Below are 20,073 nucleotides of genomic sequence, written 5' to 3'. Positions count from 1 at the left end.
CTGTTTCTTTCACACCAACACCTATAACTTACCTGTAACTCACCTGGTGAGCTGTACGAGAGTGGGCATGTTTACCTGTGAAGATTGGACAAATGCTGTAAAGAAAGCAGTTACAGAAGGGTCTAACCCCCTCAAAATCATGCTTATTTTCTCCTAAATTCTTCTACACAAATACGATATTAAACAAGGCTGTTTGTTGTAAATAAGAGATTTAAGGTAAATTTGAATCCCATATTCTGTAATTTAGGTAAAATTTCATTACATTTGAATAGTTCTAAGCCAGCAATTTGTTACCCTTTATCCTTTAGTGGAATTGATGAACAGGTGGTTTTCAGAAGATCACTCAGTATATTTAGCTTCTGAAATTTGAGCAACTTAAGATCTGATTGGCTGCTCTTGCCACATGATAATTCGGAGCCCAGGCCGCACGCTGGCTCTTGCCTGGGGTTCTCAGGAGGGGAGAGTTGGGAGAGGCTTTGCTGCTGAGAAAATTTATTGATAGATTGAAGGTAAGGCCAGTTCATGGCTTTTTCTGTCATGTTTTTTCAGGAGATGTTCCACAGCTTCCCTTGAAGTACTTTCCAAACTTTTGGGTTATAGCTGGGGAAATTAGCGATGGAAACGATGACTAGGCAAGTCTGTCACCCCATTGCCTTACTCGGGCTCTACTAACATCTGACATGTAGTATGTGGTTAGAGTCAAGTCCTATACTAACCAATTTATTGCTTGCCTGAGTTGGTTCTCTTGTCCAACAGAGTCTTTTTTGTCTTTTTTTGCCTTTGATTTTTTTTTCTTCTAAATATACTAGTAGGAAAAAGGATCTGTATTCTACATTCCTACATTTATCCTTTTCTACTGGGCTTCATTTGCTTCAGGAGTGGCAGTTTCGCTAGCTTAACAAAACCAGCCATGGCCGGGTATTGGTTTACATGGCAAATATCTTTGGGTGAAGAGACAGCTGCTCCAAGTCATCATCCACGTTTACCAAGAGAGAGTTCCACTCTCTGGCGTCAAACTGACAAGGCCTTGGGAGATCCTTTCGTTTGTTTCCTGAATTAGAAGCTTAGGCCAAAGACCCACAGTTTTATACGTACTTCAGTCAACGCTTCAAAACTTTGTTATTTTCCAGGTTTGAACAAGAGCTACAGAAGCGAAAGAGAAAAACCTACACAAGCCAATGGTGTTCGGAAAGAAAATAACTCCATTGCCTTGAGGTTTCTATTTTCCTTTTAAACTCTATAAACGGATTTATTTTTACATGTTCTCCTTTGAAGCATAAGATATACTGTGTACCATCTATTAGAGCGTACAGAAAACTAAGGCAACCCTCTTAGAAATTGGGTGCTACAGGGCAAAATTTCAACTGCTTCTGAAAGCTGAGCTGACCTTCCTTTCGCTAAAATTTTTGTTTGAAAATGTTTCTCTCCAAGTATTTGGACATTTAAATACCCTGTTCCTTTGAATGCAAACCCTCTCACTCCCTCACCTTAACTTCCATTTGCAACTTGAGCTCAGTTGATCATAGCTACACGTAGCCAATACCCAACATGTTCCTGAGGGAATCCAGAGACAAAAATTTGAGGCTTCAGTTTTTCAGACCTGTATCTGAAATGCCTTCTCTCATGTACCCTGCAAACATACATAAAGACACAGAAAGGATACATTTCAAAGTCTATTTTTATAATGTTATACGATGATTTCAGTCCTGGGGATAGATGCTAACGTATTTTCATTTGTCTGGAATATGAAAAGTTTGTAGGTGCCACTACTGCTCCGAGAAAATGGCAGACGATGAAGAATATGAGGAGGTGGTGGAGGTAAGATGGAAAACCCAACTCTGACAGCAAAGTGTTCTGTGTAGCAACCATCAAAGCAGTGTAGGTGAATTAATCATTTGAAAACTACATTGTCTACTATAACTTCACAAAGAGTCATCATTAGAGCATAGAAAAGAATATTTTATGTTCAGTTTCACTATAATATGTGGGATTTAGGCTTGAAAAGACATATCACTGTTTCCCATTTTTCCTTTTCTTTGAACTCTCAAAAAAAAAACCCACACAAAACACACACACACACACACACACACACACACACACACACAACAAAGTGTGGGGTAAAGGTAGGTTTTAATTTTTCTTCTAAAACTACTTTCTTCCCCACCTCCCAACGCCCATGATCAAAGGGACAGAGAAGATGAAGAGAACATTCTGGAAACAGAACTCTATGTCATAGTGTCTGCATACAGATAGAGCTACTTTTTGCTTCAACCAGCTGGTTATCTATAGGGTGATATGAATTAAGTGTTCAGGATAATATATATGAGATTATATGCTTATATGAGATTTTTATATACATGGATATATGTGTGCAGACACACACATATAAAACTAAACTCATGATGCTCCTATGTGACAGTTGGAGCCACACTTTCCCACCGACTTCATTGTATTTACCCAAGGGAACAAAACTAGCTTTTGCATTTGAATTTTGAAAAAGAGCAGGCCATCTTAAAAAAATTCCCTCCAGATTATTGGTGGGTGTTGGACATATTTTACAAAATTGTCAATTGTTTATTTTATATTCATTTGATATATTTTTTTATCATGTTATGATTTTCTTTACCAGTTCTTGCCTTTAGCTTCACATCCATATAAATATACTGCCACTGAATCTGAAAGTGCTGAATAATTACCAATTAATGATGATGCTCTAAATACATATGTGAACTTGGAGGCAGTTTTGAAAATCTGTGCTTTTTAAAAAGAATGAAATTAACTTTAAGAGCTAACCAGAATCAAATTCCAAATGAAAGTGCCAAAATTTGTCTTTGGAAGGTTATTTTATGAGCCAGTCTATATTTAGATGAAGAAAATTTTATTTTGCTCTACAAATAAAATTGCTTGTATTACAGAAAGATATATGTTTTTTTAAAAACCCCAGAATGAATCTTATATAATATAACCTTCAAATTCTCTGGCTTAAATGTCACAGGCCACATCTTCAATTGTCAAAATTATCACTAGTGTGCAATTTTCTATGTGTCCCAAAGGGTTGAATAATCACTATCAAACACTAACACAATTATAAATTAAATTGCCTTCCCTATGATGGTAAAACCAGGAATACTTTTTAGCCTCCAACTTAAATATCCCTTGACTTTCTTAAAATAATTGTATTCATCGGCCACTGGAAGTTGTCCTTAATGCTAGACTTGATTGATTTAACTAGATGTCATAATAATGGAGGGGGGCTATTTTTAGGCGTTTCATCCTTGCCATTTTGTTTCCATTACTGCTTCTGGGTTTGACCAGCAGGTGCTAAACTAATAGACTTCCTGCCAGAGAGTGTTGAACCAAGGTCTCTCTGACCTCAAAAAATATGACATGAAAATGGGATCATGGCAGATTCGAGAAAATAGTCAGGCAACAGTACACAAAACAGACAGGAATTAGCTTTCATAATATATGCCCTAGGGACCTTGGAAATCTAAATAAAATTGTACTGTCACTCTCTACTCAGATGTAAACAAACTTGGAAAAAAAGGAAAAGAAGCAAGGATGTACTATCTAATTAGTGGCAAAGCTCTTTTAAAAAAGTGAGATTTGGCATATGAGTGAATGCCAACCATTTGAATAGTGTTGCCTTTTTTATAGGATTGTTTCTAAAATATATTTACCAGCCGTGAGGGGCCAGCAAAGGTAAAGTTGGATGGCTACCAAAGAGCTGTTTTTACTTGGATGCTCACAAAATTTAAAACAGTTGTGAACCATTCATTTTAGTTTAATATTTCTTCTCAATTTACTGATGTTTGTGTGGCCAGAGGAACAGTTCCATGTGGATCAGCATCAAACAGTATTTTTAAAAATGTCCTAATGATATTTTCCATGTGATGAAGACACAAGCATGTAAAAGAGAAATTCTGTGTCCTGTAAGAGCTTGTGACTTCTGTTGCTATGTATAAAGACACAGAGATGGAATTAGATTTCACATTAAAAAAAAAAAGTACAGGAGCAAAGAAAGTTCAAGAGTTTAGGCAAGTTTTATAGTAATTTTACTGCAAGTGAACTAGAGCATGTGGCCTATTGAAATGGTTAAATAATGTTTGAGGGTTCACTGAACCAAGAGCAGAAGAAGAAAGGCCACTGAGGGAAATTTTGCATTCAGTGTTTTTCCCTTTCCCTGAGTATATGTTTCGGAGGCAGAGAAAATAAAAATGAAGCATAAAATGTTATCCATCTTGTTGATTGAGAAAAATGAGTCTAGTGTTTCATTTTTATCCCTTTCTTTGTAGGCTTTGGCCTAAACCAGTCTTTCCTCCTGTTCACCCAGCTTTGCTGGGTGATGCAGGGGGCAGGATTCCACTCTCTTTATGCATCTGAAACAAAATGTCAGCCAGTTCCTACCCGTGTCTATTTATTGCTGGTGATGTCAGAAGTAGAACAAAAGTAGATTTGATTTCAGGTCCAGCCTGAAGGCACCTCAGAGCCATCAGTGGCAAATTGCTGCCTAACTTTCACATATTTGGTGATGAGAATCTTCTCATTTTTTCCTTCTCCCCTTGGCATTTGTGAATTTTCATCTTAGGACACCCCTTTTAGGACTACCATGCTATTGGAAGGGATTCATCCATCACTTCAGAAGAAACTCTTATTTCTTATTGATAGGATGGTAGAGGGTTGACTGAGAGGTGTATAATAAAGTCTATTATTTCCATGATACAATCCACTTAAAAATTTTATTCACAGTGAGCTTTCTGTTTGTTTTATTGTTAATCAGCAAACTGTAAGTTGTATCACAGTTCTTCTCTGCCCAACCTACACATTCAAGATATATGGTTACTTTACTCTTTTCTTAGCAAATTCTACTTTGGGTGCCAGGAGAAAAAAAAGTAACGTGTCTGAAGTAAAATAGCATCCCATGATTAATAAGCAGCCTCAGACCCTTTCTCATTACTCGACATCTCCTTGTCCAGTCTGATGGCATTCATTCGCTTCAGCTTCCCTGAAGTTTCACAAATTTAAAATGGGGTCCAACATATGAACAGGCTCCTTCAGCTACTTCCGTCCCACAGATATAGCAAACCAACTGGGCTAGTGACACAACACAAGTGGCTCAGCTGAGGCAGAGGAGGGGTGATTTCTGCTTTGGTTCTCATGATGATAAGTCTGTGCTCTATTTATAGTACTACACAGAGGAGATTGTCTATGAAGAGGTGCCGGGTGAGGTAAGACCCAGCACACGCCTGCATGCACTGTATGCTCCTTAAAGCAGGAAAAGGGCCTTCTCTCACACTCCCAGGGCCACAGAACTGGCAAAAGGGAGACTCTGAGGGAGGATCACTCACCAATGTGTGCTCAGCAGCTGGTGGGACAAGAATAAATGTTACCTATTTGTCAGGTTTTATCACCCTTTTTGCTATTCAGCATATCCAAGATGGCTGCCGGATGGTTTCCCCCATTGCCCATGTGGTATGTTTGGTGTAGGTGGTGCTAATTAGAGTAATGTCAGTGGCTGTCACCACTCTGACTGCAGTAAAGGGATGGGCTTGAACTTATGATCTGCATGGGAACCAGCAGTTTTATTGTGTAGAGTTGTAACTTGTGGGGCACCATCTTGGCCAACAAGGATGGTGCCTCCTTTGTCCTTGATGGTGTCATAAAATGCTACTTGGATTTTAGCACATAAGAATTCTGAGAAAGCCATTCTCATCAATATTCCAAGTTGGAACTTTTTTTCCCCCCAAGATGAAATGCCTCATGCATGCTTCATTTTCTGCTGTTTCTCTTAAGCACGACAAACACTGGTATGGATGGCTAACCCTAAAGCCTACTCAGACAGCCTGTGACTGCATGGAAACTAACATCTGTAGATACTGTAAATTGGTTAGTTTCTCATGGTCAACCATTCATCATTAATAATGAGCAGAAAGGAGACTATTAGTGATGCTCTGACAACACTAGGGGAAGTTGTCATAGATATACAGTTTCCTTATTACTTAGCTTTCTCTTTTCAAAATTGATTAGTACTATTCCTTTGATACAGGTGGTATTAGCTGTGAAGGAAATTACAGTATGAGATGGATTGAAGATTTGGCTGCTTATCTTCTTTTCTCATATACAGTATTATTATTATTATTATTATTTTGTATCTTATTGTTTTAATTTGCATTCCTTTGATCTCTATTGGGGTTGACTTTTAAAAATTAAATTTATTGGGGTGACAATGGTTAGTAAAATTACATAGGTTTCAAGTGTACAATTCTATAATACATCATCTGTATATTACATTGTGTGCTATTTTAACCTTGGACTAGACTCAAACTTTAGGCCTTAGTTTCTTTCACTACAACTTGTTGAAAGAAACAGTAATTTCCCACCTACCACATACATTGGACTGTTGTGAGGGTAATTACCCCATTACATTGTCATCATTATTCTTGTCCTCCTAAGCATTTATTAGTGTAAATGGCACTCCAGTTCACATTAATTAACTGACTAAGCCAAGAGAATGGTAATTACTTGTAATATTGATGTGATTCATTTTTTTAAGTTTATTATTCTTTGTCTCATAATACAAAAGAGAATGTCTACATACCTGAAGAATAAGCAACCAACTTCTTAGATTTATTTAAAAGTTAATATTAAAGTCAAGAACTTGAGTTTTGTTTGTCTTAATCTTTTGTTCTCTGATCCTAAAGTTGCTTCTATTTTAACCCAGACAATTTAAGAAGATTTTTCAATGTTTAAGAATATTTTACTTCTGATTTTTAGCTTCCCTTAAAGTGTTTCTCTTTCTGCAAATGGAATTTTAAGACAATGTTACAAATGAATAAAGAGTAGCCTTTCTACTCAGTGCAACCTTAAACAATCAGCATTAAGATTTATGTACTAGAATGTGCTTTCAAATGGATAATGTGATTTTCTGCTTTGACCTGTTTTAGTTATGGAGAAGTAACACCAGGAATGTAAGTCTGACTTAAAGTCAGAATATCAAGATCATGCGTATCACAGTTTTTACTCTTATAACAATGTTGAACCGCATGTCAAATTTTCAGACAATAACAGAAATCTATGAAACTACAAGGACAACTGACTATGAGCCATCAAAACCTTCCAAACCAGCGCTGGCCCAGCCAGAACCGGCAAAGCCGGGGGAGAGGAAGAAGGTTATCAGGAAGAAAGTGGACTCTTCAAAGTTCATGACCCCCTACATTGCACACAGTCAAAAAATGCAGGCTCTCTTTAGCACAGTAAGTTTCAAACAATTCTTCTAATCTGGTTTATTGTGGAGAAATTACTGATCTCAACCAACTCAGTTTTGGATGCTTGCTGGGTCTTGTTTCTCAACCTTGTATGAGGCAAAACTTAGTTTGCAGAAATATAAACTCTTGTGAGTCTCGAGTTGTCATTTCCTGTAATTTATTTGTATGATTGTGCCATCAAGGAAAGCATCCTTATTGAAATTATTACTGCAAACTAAGTATAAGGCCAATTACAAATCATGTACTGGTATTTAGTCACTGCTGGTTAGCCAATCTAGAATAATAAAATCATAAATATAGATTTAGTTGAAATCAGTTCACGGAAGCTAAATAGCATCTATTTAAGCTATGTCTGAGCAGAATGTCTCTTAAGTAGACCAGCTAACAGTATGTGGAAAGGTTTCTAAGAGATGGATAATGAAGAAGAATACGTAGTTTAGAAAACCAGGATTAGACTCAGAACTCATCTGAAATTGAGGACCAGAATATTTGCACCCTACAACAGTGGTTTTGAACTGTGGCTGCATGTTAGAATCCCCTGGGAGCTTTAAAACTACTAAAGCCCGGGCTATTATGGTTTAATCAGCCTGGGGTTGGGGCTGGTGTAGGAGGAGTTTTAAAAGCTGCTCAGGTGATTCTAATGTGCAGTCCAGGTTAGGAAACACTGCCCTTGATGGTCCCTGGTCCTTCAAGTTCTGTAAGTTACACTGATTGGTAGATTCAGACCCATTTGAATGGACCTAATTTGTTCATTGTCCATGGTGGGCTGAGGGCTCACTAGGTAGCCTGACTGCATGTCCTGTAGAGGCTTGAAGAAATGAAAAGTATCTCAGGGAACATTTTGACTATATAGGACTAATGCTTATGTCAAAAGCATCCTGTTGTGTTTGGCCAGTAAATATTCATTTTTGGCTGAGTGTTAACTCTTAGGGACTTTTTGGAAAATTTCTAGTTTAGATTTTTTTTTTTTAAAGAAATTTATTGGGGAATTGGAGAAGAGGAACAGTGTTGGGGAATTGGGGAAAAGGAACAGCCAAGTTGTTGTCCTTTAATCTTAGTTGTGGAGGGAGCAGCTAACTCAGCTCCCAAGCCCTGTCGCCATCCGACCACCTGACGGCAGCTTGCAACCACTCAGCTCCAGGCGCAGTGTTCAATATCAGTTGTGGGTGGGCATAGCCCACCATCCCAAGCGGGAGTTGAACCAGAAACTTTGTTGTTAAGAGCGCACGCTCTAACCACTGAGCCATCTAGCTGTGCATTGGCAGCTCAGGGCAGCTCAGCTCAAGGTGCCGTGTTCAATCTTAGTTGCAGGTGGGCATAGCCCACCATTCCATGCGGGAGTCAAACCTGTAACCTTGTTGTTAGGAACACATGCTCTCACCAGCTGAGCCATCCTGCCACCTATTGGCAACTCAACAGTAGCTCAGCTTGCGCACAGCTCACTGGCCCATGTGGGAATCGAACTGGTGACCCTGTTGCTCAGAGTTCACGCTCTTAACCAACTGAGCCACTCGGCTGGCCCCAGATTCTTGAATGATCTAAAACATAGGCTTCTGAGACTTAGATTTCTAAAAACAAGATTATCTTGCCTCTTTTATCACTGTAATATTCAGCAAAGATAGAAATGTTTTGGTCAATTCATTACTGTAAAATCTCATTAATGTAGACACTACTATCTTAGAATTTCTGATAGGCTGAACAGAATGTTGGCAAAGGTTTATAATATTTTTAAAGAGGTTAGTAACTAAATCAATAATATAACTTAGATTGTTGACTACTTCACTTCAAGAGCACTCTTGAAACATTAATAATGATAAGTTATGCACATTATTTTTAAGGCAAGAACTCATTGTACATTTAGAAGAAATAATAAAATTGCATTTCTTTTCACAATACTCCATAATTTAGACTTTCCATTGATTCAGCTGCTGTCACAGTTATGCACACCACTGAGATTTAGCTGCAACTTTTGAATTGAATATTTTTTCATTGTATGGCAATCAAATCTTTTCACACTTGACTCAATTTTTCTACATTTATTTTCTAAAATTATTAAGGTTCAAGCTTTTTATGTGTGCACTCAGACAATAAACACATTGAAAGAATCATTTTAGAGCATTTCCAAGACAATAGTCTGTAATAACGTTTCTACTGTCTCCATTATACAACTGTGTTTAGGAAGAGCAATTAACAAATCTATTTTAGTGTTTGCTGAGAATCAGGGTAGGGCACAAAATGAATGCTATTATAACTGATAATTGTTATAACTTGCAGTATTTTTTTTTATCAGATGGGGATGAGTGCATTGCCTGAAATTTTTGCTGCTGTCTTATCAGGCTTTGCACTAATATCTATATTGTTTTCAGAATAAATACAAGGAGAACTATGAGAAAGCAAAAGGACAGCCATCTACCATCACAGCCGATACCCCAGAACTTCGCAGAATCAAGAAAGCACAAGATCAACTTAGTGAGGTGGGCTACGTTGCTAAAATGAAAAACAGACATTTCAAAAATATACCTACCACTGGGAATTGTGGGTTCTAAATAGGTGTAGAGAGAATAGGGGGTTGAATTACTCTGAGCCAGTCCAGAAATTGAGAGAAAGCATCGACCACAGATTATGTTGCTCTAAATGTGAACCCAAAGAGGCTTCTAAAAGTTTCACTTAAAAACTCATCTTAATTGGTGATGTGAGATGGAATTTCCAGCTCACCATGGCCCTCCATGCTGGAGCATAGGGGAACTGAGATTTGGCCACGAAAGCGGACAAGCAGTAAACACAGACGCTGTGCAGCTTTCTGGCGATCACAGTTTTCTCCCTAAAATGAAGAAACTTTGCTTTAAGATGCAGACGTAGAGTGATTGGGTCAATGCTCTTTGGTTATATTCTTTACTGTTCTCACATGATTATGCCTGCCGTGAACCCCAATTGTGCATTATTTCTGCAGGTTAAGTATCGAATGGATGGCAATGTCGCTAAAACAATCTGTCACGTAGATGAAAAAGCAAAAGACGTTGAACATGCAAAGAAAGTGTCGCAGCAAGTCAGTAAGGTAAGGTCATGCTATGGATGGCCAGCATACAACATACAATGTGTATCCCCTCTGCCTGGCCTTAGAGGCGAAAGCTGGGCGGGCCTGATCCTGCTCACCAGTCCCACTGGAGTCGCAGGCCTCGTGAGCTCTAGTGCTCACACATGTCAGGGAGGCTGCACACATGACTGGAGTGGCCCATAGGAGCCACGGTTAACTGGACACCCCGTGCCCTGCAGTTTGGCTCCAGGCAGCTGCTGTACAGAATGTAGTCCCAGTGTCACCAGAGTCTCTTGCTTATTTTTTTTAAAGAAGTTAGAAGCTGAATTTTTATGATAAATTCCGAATTTCAAATGTAGGGAACTAATTAAAAACATGTTTTAAAAATACATGTAAGTCAAAAACACATCTATCATCTAAATTCAGCCAACGACTGATAGGTTGCAACCATTGAAAGGAATCTGTAGAGAATCAGAATCACGGCCGAGTTTTACAAAAATCAGACTTTACAAGTGAAAGCTTACTAATGCGGGAACAGTATTATGGGATGTGGACATGGTCAGCGTTTTCATAATGGATGCTAGTGACACACTGACCCCTCTGAAAAACTCTTCACAATAGTCTCCTTTGTTCTCTCAGTCCTCGTGCTCTTGGGGGAGACATCAAGCCACAGTCTTCTCTTCTTTCTGTCTAGGTTTTATACAAGCAGAACTGGGAAGACACCAAGGATAAGTACCTGCTTCCCCCTGATGCCCCTGAACTTGTCCACGCCGTTAAGAACACAGCCTTGTTCAGTAAGGTAAGGGCCCCTGCTCTGTCACCTCTTCCATCCTCCTCTGTCCTCTCACCACATCAGTTAGTGGAATACTCAGTAAACTCTTGATAATCTGAAACACGGTTCCCCAATTTTTTTGTGAGTAGCCTTGAGGCATGTGGGGCTGCAGGAACTGAGGAAGGAGGAACTGAGAAGAGAGTTCTTGGGCAGAGTAGAGGGGGAAGATCCTATCAGGATCTTGGACAACCTGGGAAAAGAGTGTGTGGGGTGAACAAAGATGCATCTGAGATCCAGCTCTAGAGACCCACAAAGTAATATTTTCAGTTCCTCTGTAGACCCTCTGCTACACGTTAGATGTTCCTGACTATCACTCTTATTAAAGGTCTATTTTATGGCAGAAACTACACTAAGTAGTTCCTGGCTGTTTACACTTGCGTTACGGTAGTTTCTGCTATAGGAGGCAGGTAAAGTCACAGAGCGGAGAGGAAACAGAATCAGACACATCGTCCTTCTCTAAATAAGATTTGTCATGAGAATCAGGAGAAGCTATTAATAAATATGACTTGGATGGGATGGAAAGGGAGAGGTTATCTGTGAGTTCCATTTACCTTTGCTCTCACCTTACCCAGAGTTCTTTATGCCATTGATGAATTAATTGAAAAGTATGTATTTCATGTAAGTGTGATTTCACTTTCTCACAACTTTTAACTTTGTTCTGCTTTAGAAACTGTACACTGAAGACTGGGAAGCAGACAAAAGTCTGTTTTACCCATATAATGACAGCCCGGAGCTGAGGAGAGTTGCCCAAGCCCAGAAAGCTCTTAGTGATGTAAGTGAACTGCAATCAGCACCGTTTTTGTGTGGAATCAGGCAACTCAAATTATTCCTCTGGTCAGATGTCCATTGCAATTCTTTAAGACAGACTAAATGCCTGTTATTATCATTATTGCAGAGAAATTGATCTAGAATCATTATAATTTTTTATGTCTAATTTAAATTAGATTTTAGAATTTATATTAAATAGAATTTTGTCCAATCCCCTTTTTGCATAGGTGAACAACTTGAGTATAAGATCACATAGGTAATTAGCGGCAGAGCTCAGACTAGAAGCCTGGTCTTGTAATCCCAAGACCAATGTCCTTTGCACTAGAGCATGCCCCCTGTGTCCCCTTGGCTGGAGTTGAAGTTTTTCTGTACAATAGAGTGGCATTTTTAAGACCTATTGGAATCATAGCCACCTTCCCAAATTTATTAAGTGAATAATGTTAGAGAAAGATTTTGATTTGCTGTCCTAATTATGAAGTCTGAATTGTGGTGTGTCCCCCTTTTCCTGCTTGGGGGGCCTGACAGACGCACTTGTCCAGATATGTGTATGAAGTTATCTCACAAAGAGCTCTTGCCACTGGTGTACATAGAGGATATTTCAGGGTTAGCAAAACATCAGTGGTCCCACTGGCCAGAATTATAGTATCCTAGACATTTAAAATATTAGAGAAACGTCGAAGGCCTAATTACCGTCCTTAGGGTTGAAAGCAGCAGCAGCAGCACAGAACCCGCATAGGCCCAGCCCTTGCCCTTGTTTTGAGGTACTTTATTTCTTGGCCCCAGGATTTGCTAGGGGCCATGTTGAAAATTCAAAGACTACTGCTTTAGTCTTCAGGAGAGCACTGTATAATAAAATGACAAGTTATTTTTCATTCAGTGTCAGCTAGATCCCTGGACTTAAGCCAATTGGCATCTTAAGACTTATTGGGATTTACTTCTGATGGATTTTAGGATTCTATCTTACCCTGAACTGAAATCATATATAACTGATTGATGGTGTATTCAAGATCTGAGGTCTAATTTTTATTGCCTCTCACTTGACATCACCTGCAAATATAGTAGACATAATTGCTATCCTAGTTTGCATGTAATTTGTTAAAGTATGGCACAGATATACTCTTCTCCTTCCATGGGATAAGTTAGGAACTAAAGAGGATGTAACAACATTCTAAGGCCATCTAGTGCATGGCACCTATTTTAATGTGTAGGGACCTGCTGCTTCTTCTTTAAGATTAGCTTTTTGGTTCTGTCTCTCATGAATATATAACATTGTGTGACCTTTATCAAGTGATCAATAATTATTTACTGAAAGACCATTATGCATTCATACCTGACAGGACAGAAAAGTACAAGAAGTTTTTATCCTTTCTCTTGAGAATTTCGAACCAAGCTGGTCAGATGAAAGTGTTATATATTAAACCAAAAGAAAACAGTTAAAACAAACAAGCCAATAAACCCTGCAGTCTAATACTTGCTAAGAGAAAGACAGGATACATTGAGTAATCAGAAAAGGGCGTGTGGAAGTGGTGATTCTGGGGGAATGGGCAGTGAGGAACAGGAAGGGCATTTCAGGTAGGGACAGAGGAGAAATGAGTCTGGGGCTTCAGGGAACAAAGAAAGTGAATGCTATGGGCATTGAATTAGGACAGCACTTGTAAGAAACTTGCAGCAGGACCTTGAAAATCAGACAAAATAGCTTTGACGTGACGTGGTAGTCAATAAGAGGCATCATAAGGCTTTGGAGAAATCTTATTACACAATAAAAGTAGAATCTGGAGACATTTTGATGGGCAATATGGTGGATTAGGACTAGGACAAATCGTGATAATTTATAGAAGACTATTTTAGTAATATAGATGGATCAGAGGGATGACAGGGACAATGGATATTGGAGACAAAAAGAGCGAAAAGAGACACAGATGAGTTTATGACCAAGACTGGCAGTCCGAGTGTATAATGGTATAACTGGTAAAAATGTATTAGTGAAAGAGAGAGTTGAGATAATGGAAGGAACACTCAGAACTAGACATCCTATGAACAAATTAGAAATTTAGTGCTTTGGCATAAATGTGAGATGAGGAATATCTGAGAGTCATCAGAATATAAGTGACAGCTGAAGACATGAAAATGTATGCGGGAGGCAGAACAGTGTGTGGCCAAGGGCAGAGCCTTGGAGGACGCCCACACTGAGGACAGCTGGAAAGGAGCCAGCAAAAGAATAAAGGGACAGACGGATGGAGAAGTTGAAGGGGAACCAAGAAATACATGTCATGTAAGCCCAGGGAGAGGTTTCCAAGAAGACACTTATCTCCTAATGTCTCCCTTTATCTGTAAAGTGGAGGTAGGAACGGTTACCTCCATGCTACTCTAGTGCTGTGGACTTTGAACAACTAAAGTTGACCACATTTTTGGAAATACCTTAATAAAAGACATAATGAAAGAGAATTATACTAATGAAGTACAGTCTTCCCTGCTTTCCTCAGAAAGGCTTGGCAGTTAAGGTCTGCTTTCATTTTTATTGCAAACCAAGTATGCACTAAGGATCGGATTACCAGCATGCCTATTAATGCTGTTGTCAGCTCCATGAACTTCTACAATTATTGGGCACAGATCCCCAAGAAAGCTGTTGTTCACAGAATATACCACTGGGGAAGTGTGTAGATTTCAAGCTACAGGCTTGGACTCAGAGGCTCCCTCTCCCTCTCCTGTCCCTTCTTCCTGAGTTTTTCTTAACCCTAATTATCATGTTTTCTTTATTATCTAAGTAGAGACCAAAGGCTTTGCAAACACTAAGAGAGTCTTTAAGTGAATCCAGAGCAAAGAATTCTAATTAGACAGAATTCTGACCAAGGTTCCTTAGAAATTAGGACTTCTAGACCTGATTTCTCTGAAAGTTCTTGACGGGATGTCCTATTTAATAAGCGTTTCTCCTGGCAGGATGTTGCTTTCTCCTTCAGGATTTAACCAACCATGGAAAATTACAGGTTGCCTTATGCCTAAAATGTCTTCACTTATTTAAAAGAAATTAGGCAGTCTAATTAAATGAATACATTTTAAATTTTGTCTTTGTATCCCAATTGATTTAATGTCCACACAAGCTTTTGTTATAGGCACTAAGTAGATAGTGTTTAGATAAGATACAGGTGGAGTTGGCTAAAGCATGAAGAAAATGAGGCCTTGGAATTATATACAATCTTTTTACTTTATAAATAAGAATACTACCACATGGAAGGAGAAATAATTTGTGGAAGTCTCAGAGTTGAGTGATGGAAGAATTGGGTGGATGGTTCTCCTCTTCAGACTTGCCCTGATGACTTCAGTGTGAAAACCACACATTCAGAAATCAGTCGTTGAACCCTTGCTTTAGTCAGGTACTGTGCAGGCCACAAGCTTTCCCAAATGAGAGGATATATTCTCTGCCATCCCAGAGTTCACAGTTAGGGACAGACATATAAGCAGCCAGTGTCAGTGTCATCTGAGAATTCCCTTAAAGGAGGTAAGAGCTAAGTTGAGTGAGATCCCCAGAGAAGATCATTGAGTCAGGGACGGTACAGGAGGGGAAACTGAGCTTGCCCTGAGACCTGGAGAATGAGCAGTAGTTTGCAGGCAAATGGGGAGAAGGTGGAGTTGGGGCATTCCGGAGAAAGGGAGCCGCATATATGAAGTCCAGAGATATAACAGGGCTGCATGTGCCTGGGGATCTATGAATATTCTGCATTGTTAGGGAGGCAGGGGCCAAGAATGGTGGATGGAAAAGCCAGAGGAGTCAGTAGCGAAGAAAAAGAGTGAAGGGGATGCATGATTAATGAACATAATACTTATTTTAAGGCAAGGGAGGTATTTTATAGGCAGAAGGAAAGGAGCTAATGAGGAGGGAGAGGTTGAAGATGTAAGCAAGAGGAAGGGAGACTGATAGAGTTAGGTACAGAGGGCTGCTGGCAGGAAAAGTACCCTGAGTGTCTGACTCATGCCCTGCAAAGGATGCTTCTCCTCTGAGTCATGTGAGGGAGGGGTGGGAGAGGCAGGGATGAGTATGGAGCAAAATAAGTGCGTAACCTTTCTTTACGAAAGAGGAAGCTGAGGGTAAGGTGGAGCTGATTGGGGGCTTAAGGACAGTGTTGAGATTTTAGACGAGCCACTAGCAGTAGAGACTGACACATAATAGGATGTTCAAGCTTCAATAAAGACTAGTGGCAATTGGATAAATTCAGAGTATTGGACACAGAGCCTCAAGCAAGCTGTAGTTCACAGAACATATTGCTGGGTGGGTGTGTATAGATTTCAAGCTAAAGGCTTGGGTTCAACAGACTCCCTCTCCCTCTCCTGTACCTTCTTCCTGTGTACCTATTAACCACGCTTATCCTGTTATCACTACTCAACCCATAGAGTTGTGCGATTTTCTTCAGGAACACTCAGCATCCTGGATAGAAGAACAACAGAAGTGTGTGGTTAAGTTGATCCAGAGCTGGCAGTTTGTTAACAGGTGTGACGTAAAGACAAGAGGTTGGGAGTTGAGGATGCTGGTTAAAACAATAATTTTAGTTGCAGATCATGACATGGAGATGAAAGGAAGGAAACAGATCTAAGGACAATAGTCTTGGAGAAAAGAGAAAACTCAAAAGGAAAAATAACCAGTAATGCTGAGAGAAAGGCCATGTAACATCTACAAGGATAAACTATGGTTACTTGATACACTGAAGTTCAAGACTTCAAATAAGATGAAAACATAATCTTTTAAAAAAAATGCCAAGAAATGAAATGTGAGACATAGAATACTTATCCATGGCTCATGAGCATCCCTTTTATTTTGTTAGATTGCCTACAAAAAAGGTCTTGCTGAACAGCAAGCCAAATTCACACCTCTACCAGATCCTCCAGATATAGAATTTGCCAAGAAAGTGACTAATCAAGTGAGCAAGGTAAGTAAATAGGGCTGGGACACTGCCGTCCTTGAAAACTCTGCTTAATAACGTCAACCCTCAGAAAAAGTAACTAAGATGAACCTAAAGATGCAACATAAACACTGAATATTTTTGCATGTGACCCTAAAAATGCTACAGCAAAAGCAGTATATCAATTAACATCATGGAACCGTGTTAAAGGTTCAACCAGCCCGATGACTCAGTGATTGATAAATATGCTGCATTTTGAAAACAGAATTCATGTTCTACTATCCTTTGACATTTCACTTATGGAAGTGACACTAACAGAGAACCAAGTAACCACACATTTCCACAGAGGACCTGATTTTTTTAATTCAGCATGAAGACCCGATATAGTTTTATGCTCTCGATCACACTTGAAGGAAATAAGAATGCATGAGTGGTCTCTCAGACAAAGCTTAGTTTGGCAGGCATAGGAGGGCACCTAACAACTTTTAAGGTGCTGGAAAAACAGCCTGGCCTGCCTATTTTTAGGCTGGTGAAGCAGCTTTGAAGAATGCAGAGAGGCAGATGTTCAACTGATGAATAGACCTATGTTAAATTCCTTTTTAAAAATTGGTCCAAATCAGGCCACTTTTTCCTGGGATACTGCTGCTTTTAAATACTTTTCTTTGCCCTTTGTGGAATTGAGTTTCAGTTTGGTCTGCTTACATTTTGATGGAACCTCAAGATTTCTATCATGTTCAAGTAGTTTTTTTTTTTTGGAAAGGGTATCTCTAGTAAAGGAGAAGGAGGAAAAGTTATGGATGATGAAGTCTATTCAATGATGTGTTTTAATGTCTGGTATTGTACATTACTACCTAACTATGTAACCAAGGGCTAGTTGGATAAAAGATCTAGTAAGTACAGTAAAATTTCACTAATAGGAATACCAGGAACCTGAAATTTTGCCCAGGGCTCAGCAGAAATTAACTTTAGAACTATCCATAAAGAGATGGCCTTCTGATAATGTTGATATTGTAGGCAAAACTGGGGAGCAAGAATGATTTATCATTTTGAAAGAAAAAACTCTTTTTGAATAGCCATTTAGAAAGAAAAATAAATCTATTTTAAATTTTTATTTAAAACGTATTTTAAAAAATATCTTACCAAGACAACATTCTTTTACCTTATTTGAGTATGTATGCAGTATGGGTACTTGAAAGTGATTAAAACAATCACTTTCAAATTCCCTTATAATCAGCCTGTCACTAAATCAGGCTTGCCAGTTAGTTTAGAGCTATACTCTTCAATAGAGTAGCTACTAGCCACATGTGTCTGTTGAGCACTTGAAATGTGACAGTATGAACGGAGAGTCCTATATGTGTGATAGAGCCACTAGATCTTGAACACTTACAACAAAAAGAATGTAAAATAGCTCATTAATTTTATCAATTTTATATTGATTAAATGTTGAAATGGTAATATTTTTGGTTCTACTGGGTTAAGTACAATATCCTATTAAAATTAATTTCCCACCTGTTCCTTTTTACAACCTAAAAGATGGCTACCAGAAAATTTAAAATTACAGTGGTGGCTTACATTATATATCTATTGGACTGCAGTTGGATATGGTGACATCATTGGGTATTTTGAAGGTATTGCCAGGGCTGGGTTTGCCCTTGTGGAATAACACTATGAGCCAAGGGGATGATGGCTGTAGATGAAGGTCACCAGGTTCAGCCATGGTGATAGTTATTCATCCCAGTCTTACCCACATTTCCAAGTTCAAATGGCTGTTGTGCATCCCAAATAACAGTCACATTGAGAAGAAATGCTTGTTATTGATTGCAGCCCATTCAACAACAAACTATCCAATAGGAGAAGTGTAGGGCTGCCAGAGGTGACTTAGATATGGGACTCATTTCCTTTCTCTTGAAGTCTTCCCCACTGTCAAGCTGCTTTGATCCATGCTTCAGTATCATTTTCTTTCTCTCCAAAATAGGTACAAATCACTTTTATCTATTCACTCTCATGCATTTAAACTCTTACCTATCTTTGTTGAATCATGTCTCCCAGATCCATCCTTTTGTCTTACAGCCTCCCATTCATATCATATAATGAGTACGTATCTGTAATGATTATATTGCTGTCACATTCTGTTTACCAGCCTTTCTATAGCTGTCAGAATTCATACTCTCACCTTTGTCTTTGGCCAAAGCCATCAACTACATGCCAGCACCTCCTCCTGGCTCAGCTTACTTTGTAGCTGTAGCATCAATGGGCAGGAGGGCAGAGCTGTCCATGTATTCAGGCATTCCAGGAGAGGAAACTATGCCCACTACAACCAGCTGCAAGTGGGGTTCTGAAGGCAGCACTGGGAAGCCCCTTTAGTTTCTCTGTGCCTGCCTCTCTGATTTCTTCCTGATCCACAATAGGAAAATATAAGATTTCAGGTTGGACTTTCCAGCTGATACCTAACTAGGATCTAAAATTGAAAGGAAACACTCTATGTGCTCTCCTCTCTCCTCATAACACTTCTGGTCGCCACGTGGTTAAGCAGGACATTAAGATGCCTGATTTATGGCCCAATGAGAGCACCCTCAGCTGACTTCTGGGGAGGAGGGACTATGGTTTGGTGGGGCAATCTTACTACATCTATGGATGTGTGGTTACCCTCTTGCCCACAGATGGTGTCCCAGAGCTTGTAATGGACCTAATAATGTACTTCCCTCTGTAAAGTGAATGAACACAAAATCCTAGAAAACGTTAAATTGATTCTTGCCTCCAGGATTCCATTGATGGACTCTAAACATGACAGAGTTGGAGAGAAGGGTTAGGGTGGGGGTTGGGAGATGATGGACTTGTGATGTGGAGAACCCACCTCTGTGTACCACACAGGCACTCAGGCTTCACTGCCAGACATGCTGAGTGAGGCCCCTTGGCTGGCAGAGCCTCTCTCTACTCTGATTCCTCTAGCTGCAGACCTTAATTTTTTCAACTCCTCTCCTACCCTAAATGAAGGGGAAGGCCCCAACTTCCTCAGCAGTTAACAAGCTCCAGCCTCACAGTGAACAGGTTCCCAGACTTGGGAGTACTCGGGAGTGAGCTGAGGTCCACCTCTATCCTGACTCATTTCAGCCCTGGAGGGGAGGGAGTGGAGGGAGAAATAACAAGCTTTGGCTCATGAAGGGGGTAAGAAGAGGTGGGGGAAGGTCTCTGGATAAGGGGGCTGGGTGGTCTTCCACTCTTGTTTTGCATCTTGTTTTAATATATATATATATATATATATATATATATATATATATATAT

The 20,073-nt window shown here is 39.4% G+C and overlaps 1 protein-coding gene across 1 annotated transcript in view; it reads left to right on the top strand.

The window, feature by feature from the left end:
- Positions 1–432: 432 nt before the first annotated feature.
- NEB (nebulin) overlaps positions 433–20,073 on the top strand; it is a 214,711-nt gene continuing 195,070 nt past the window's right edge. Inside the window, exons 1-10 of the mRNA XM_019646509.1 lie at positions 433–509; positions 1,131–1,215; positions 1,754–1,818; positions 5,187–5,228; positions 7,059–7,253; positions 9,632–9,739; positions 10,216–10,320; positions 10,994–11,098; positions 11,799–11,903; positions 16,714–16,818. Coding sequence (XP_019502054.1) covers positions 1,783–1,818; positions 5,187–5,228; positions 7,059–7,253; positions 9,632–9,739; positions 10,216–10,320; positions 10,994–11,098; positions 11,799–11,903; positions 16,714–16,818 — 801 coding nt within the window. The 5' untranslated portion in view covers positions 433–509; positions 1,131–1,215; positions 1,754–1,782. The remainder of the gene's footprint in view (positions 510–1,130; positions 1,216–1,753; positions 1,819–5,186; positions 5,229–7,058; positions 7,254–9,631; positions 9,740–10,215; positions 10,321–10,993; positions 11,099–11,798; positions 11,904–16,713; positions 16,819–20,073) is intronic.

This window comes from Hipposideros armiger, unplaced genomic scaffold, assembly GCF_001890085.2.
Source record: "Hipposideros armiger isolate ML-2016 unplaced genomic scaffold, ASM189008v1 scaffold_104, whole genome shotgun sequence".
Lineage (NCBI taxonomy): Eukaryota > Metazoa > Chordata > Mammalia > Chiroptera > Hipposideridae > Hipposideros > Hipposideros armiger.
Note: the sequence above shows the minus strand (reverse complement) of the source record. Positions and strands in the feature narration are given on the sequence as shown.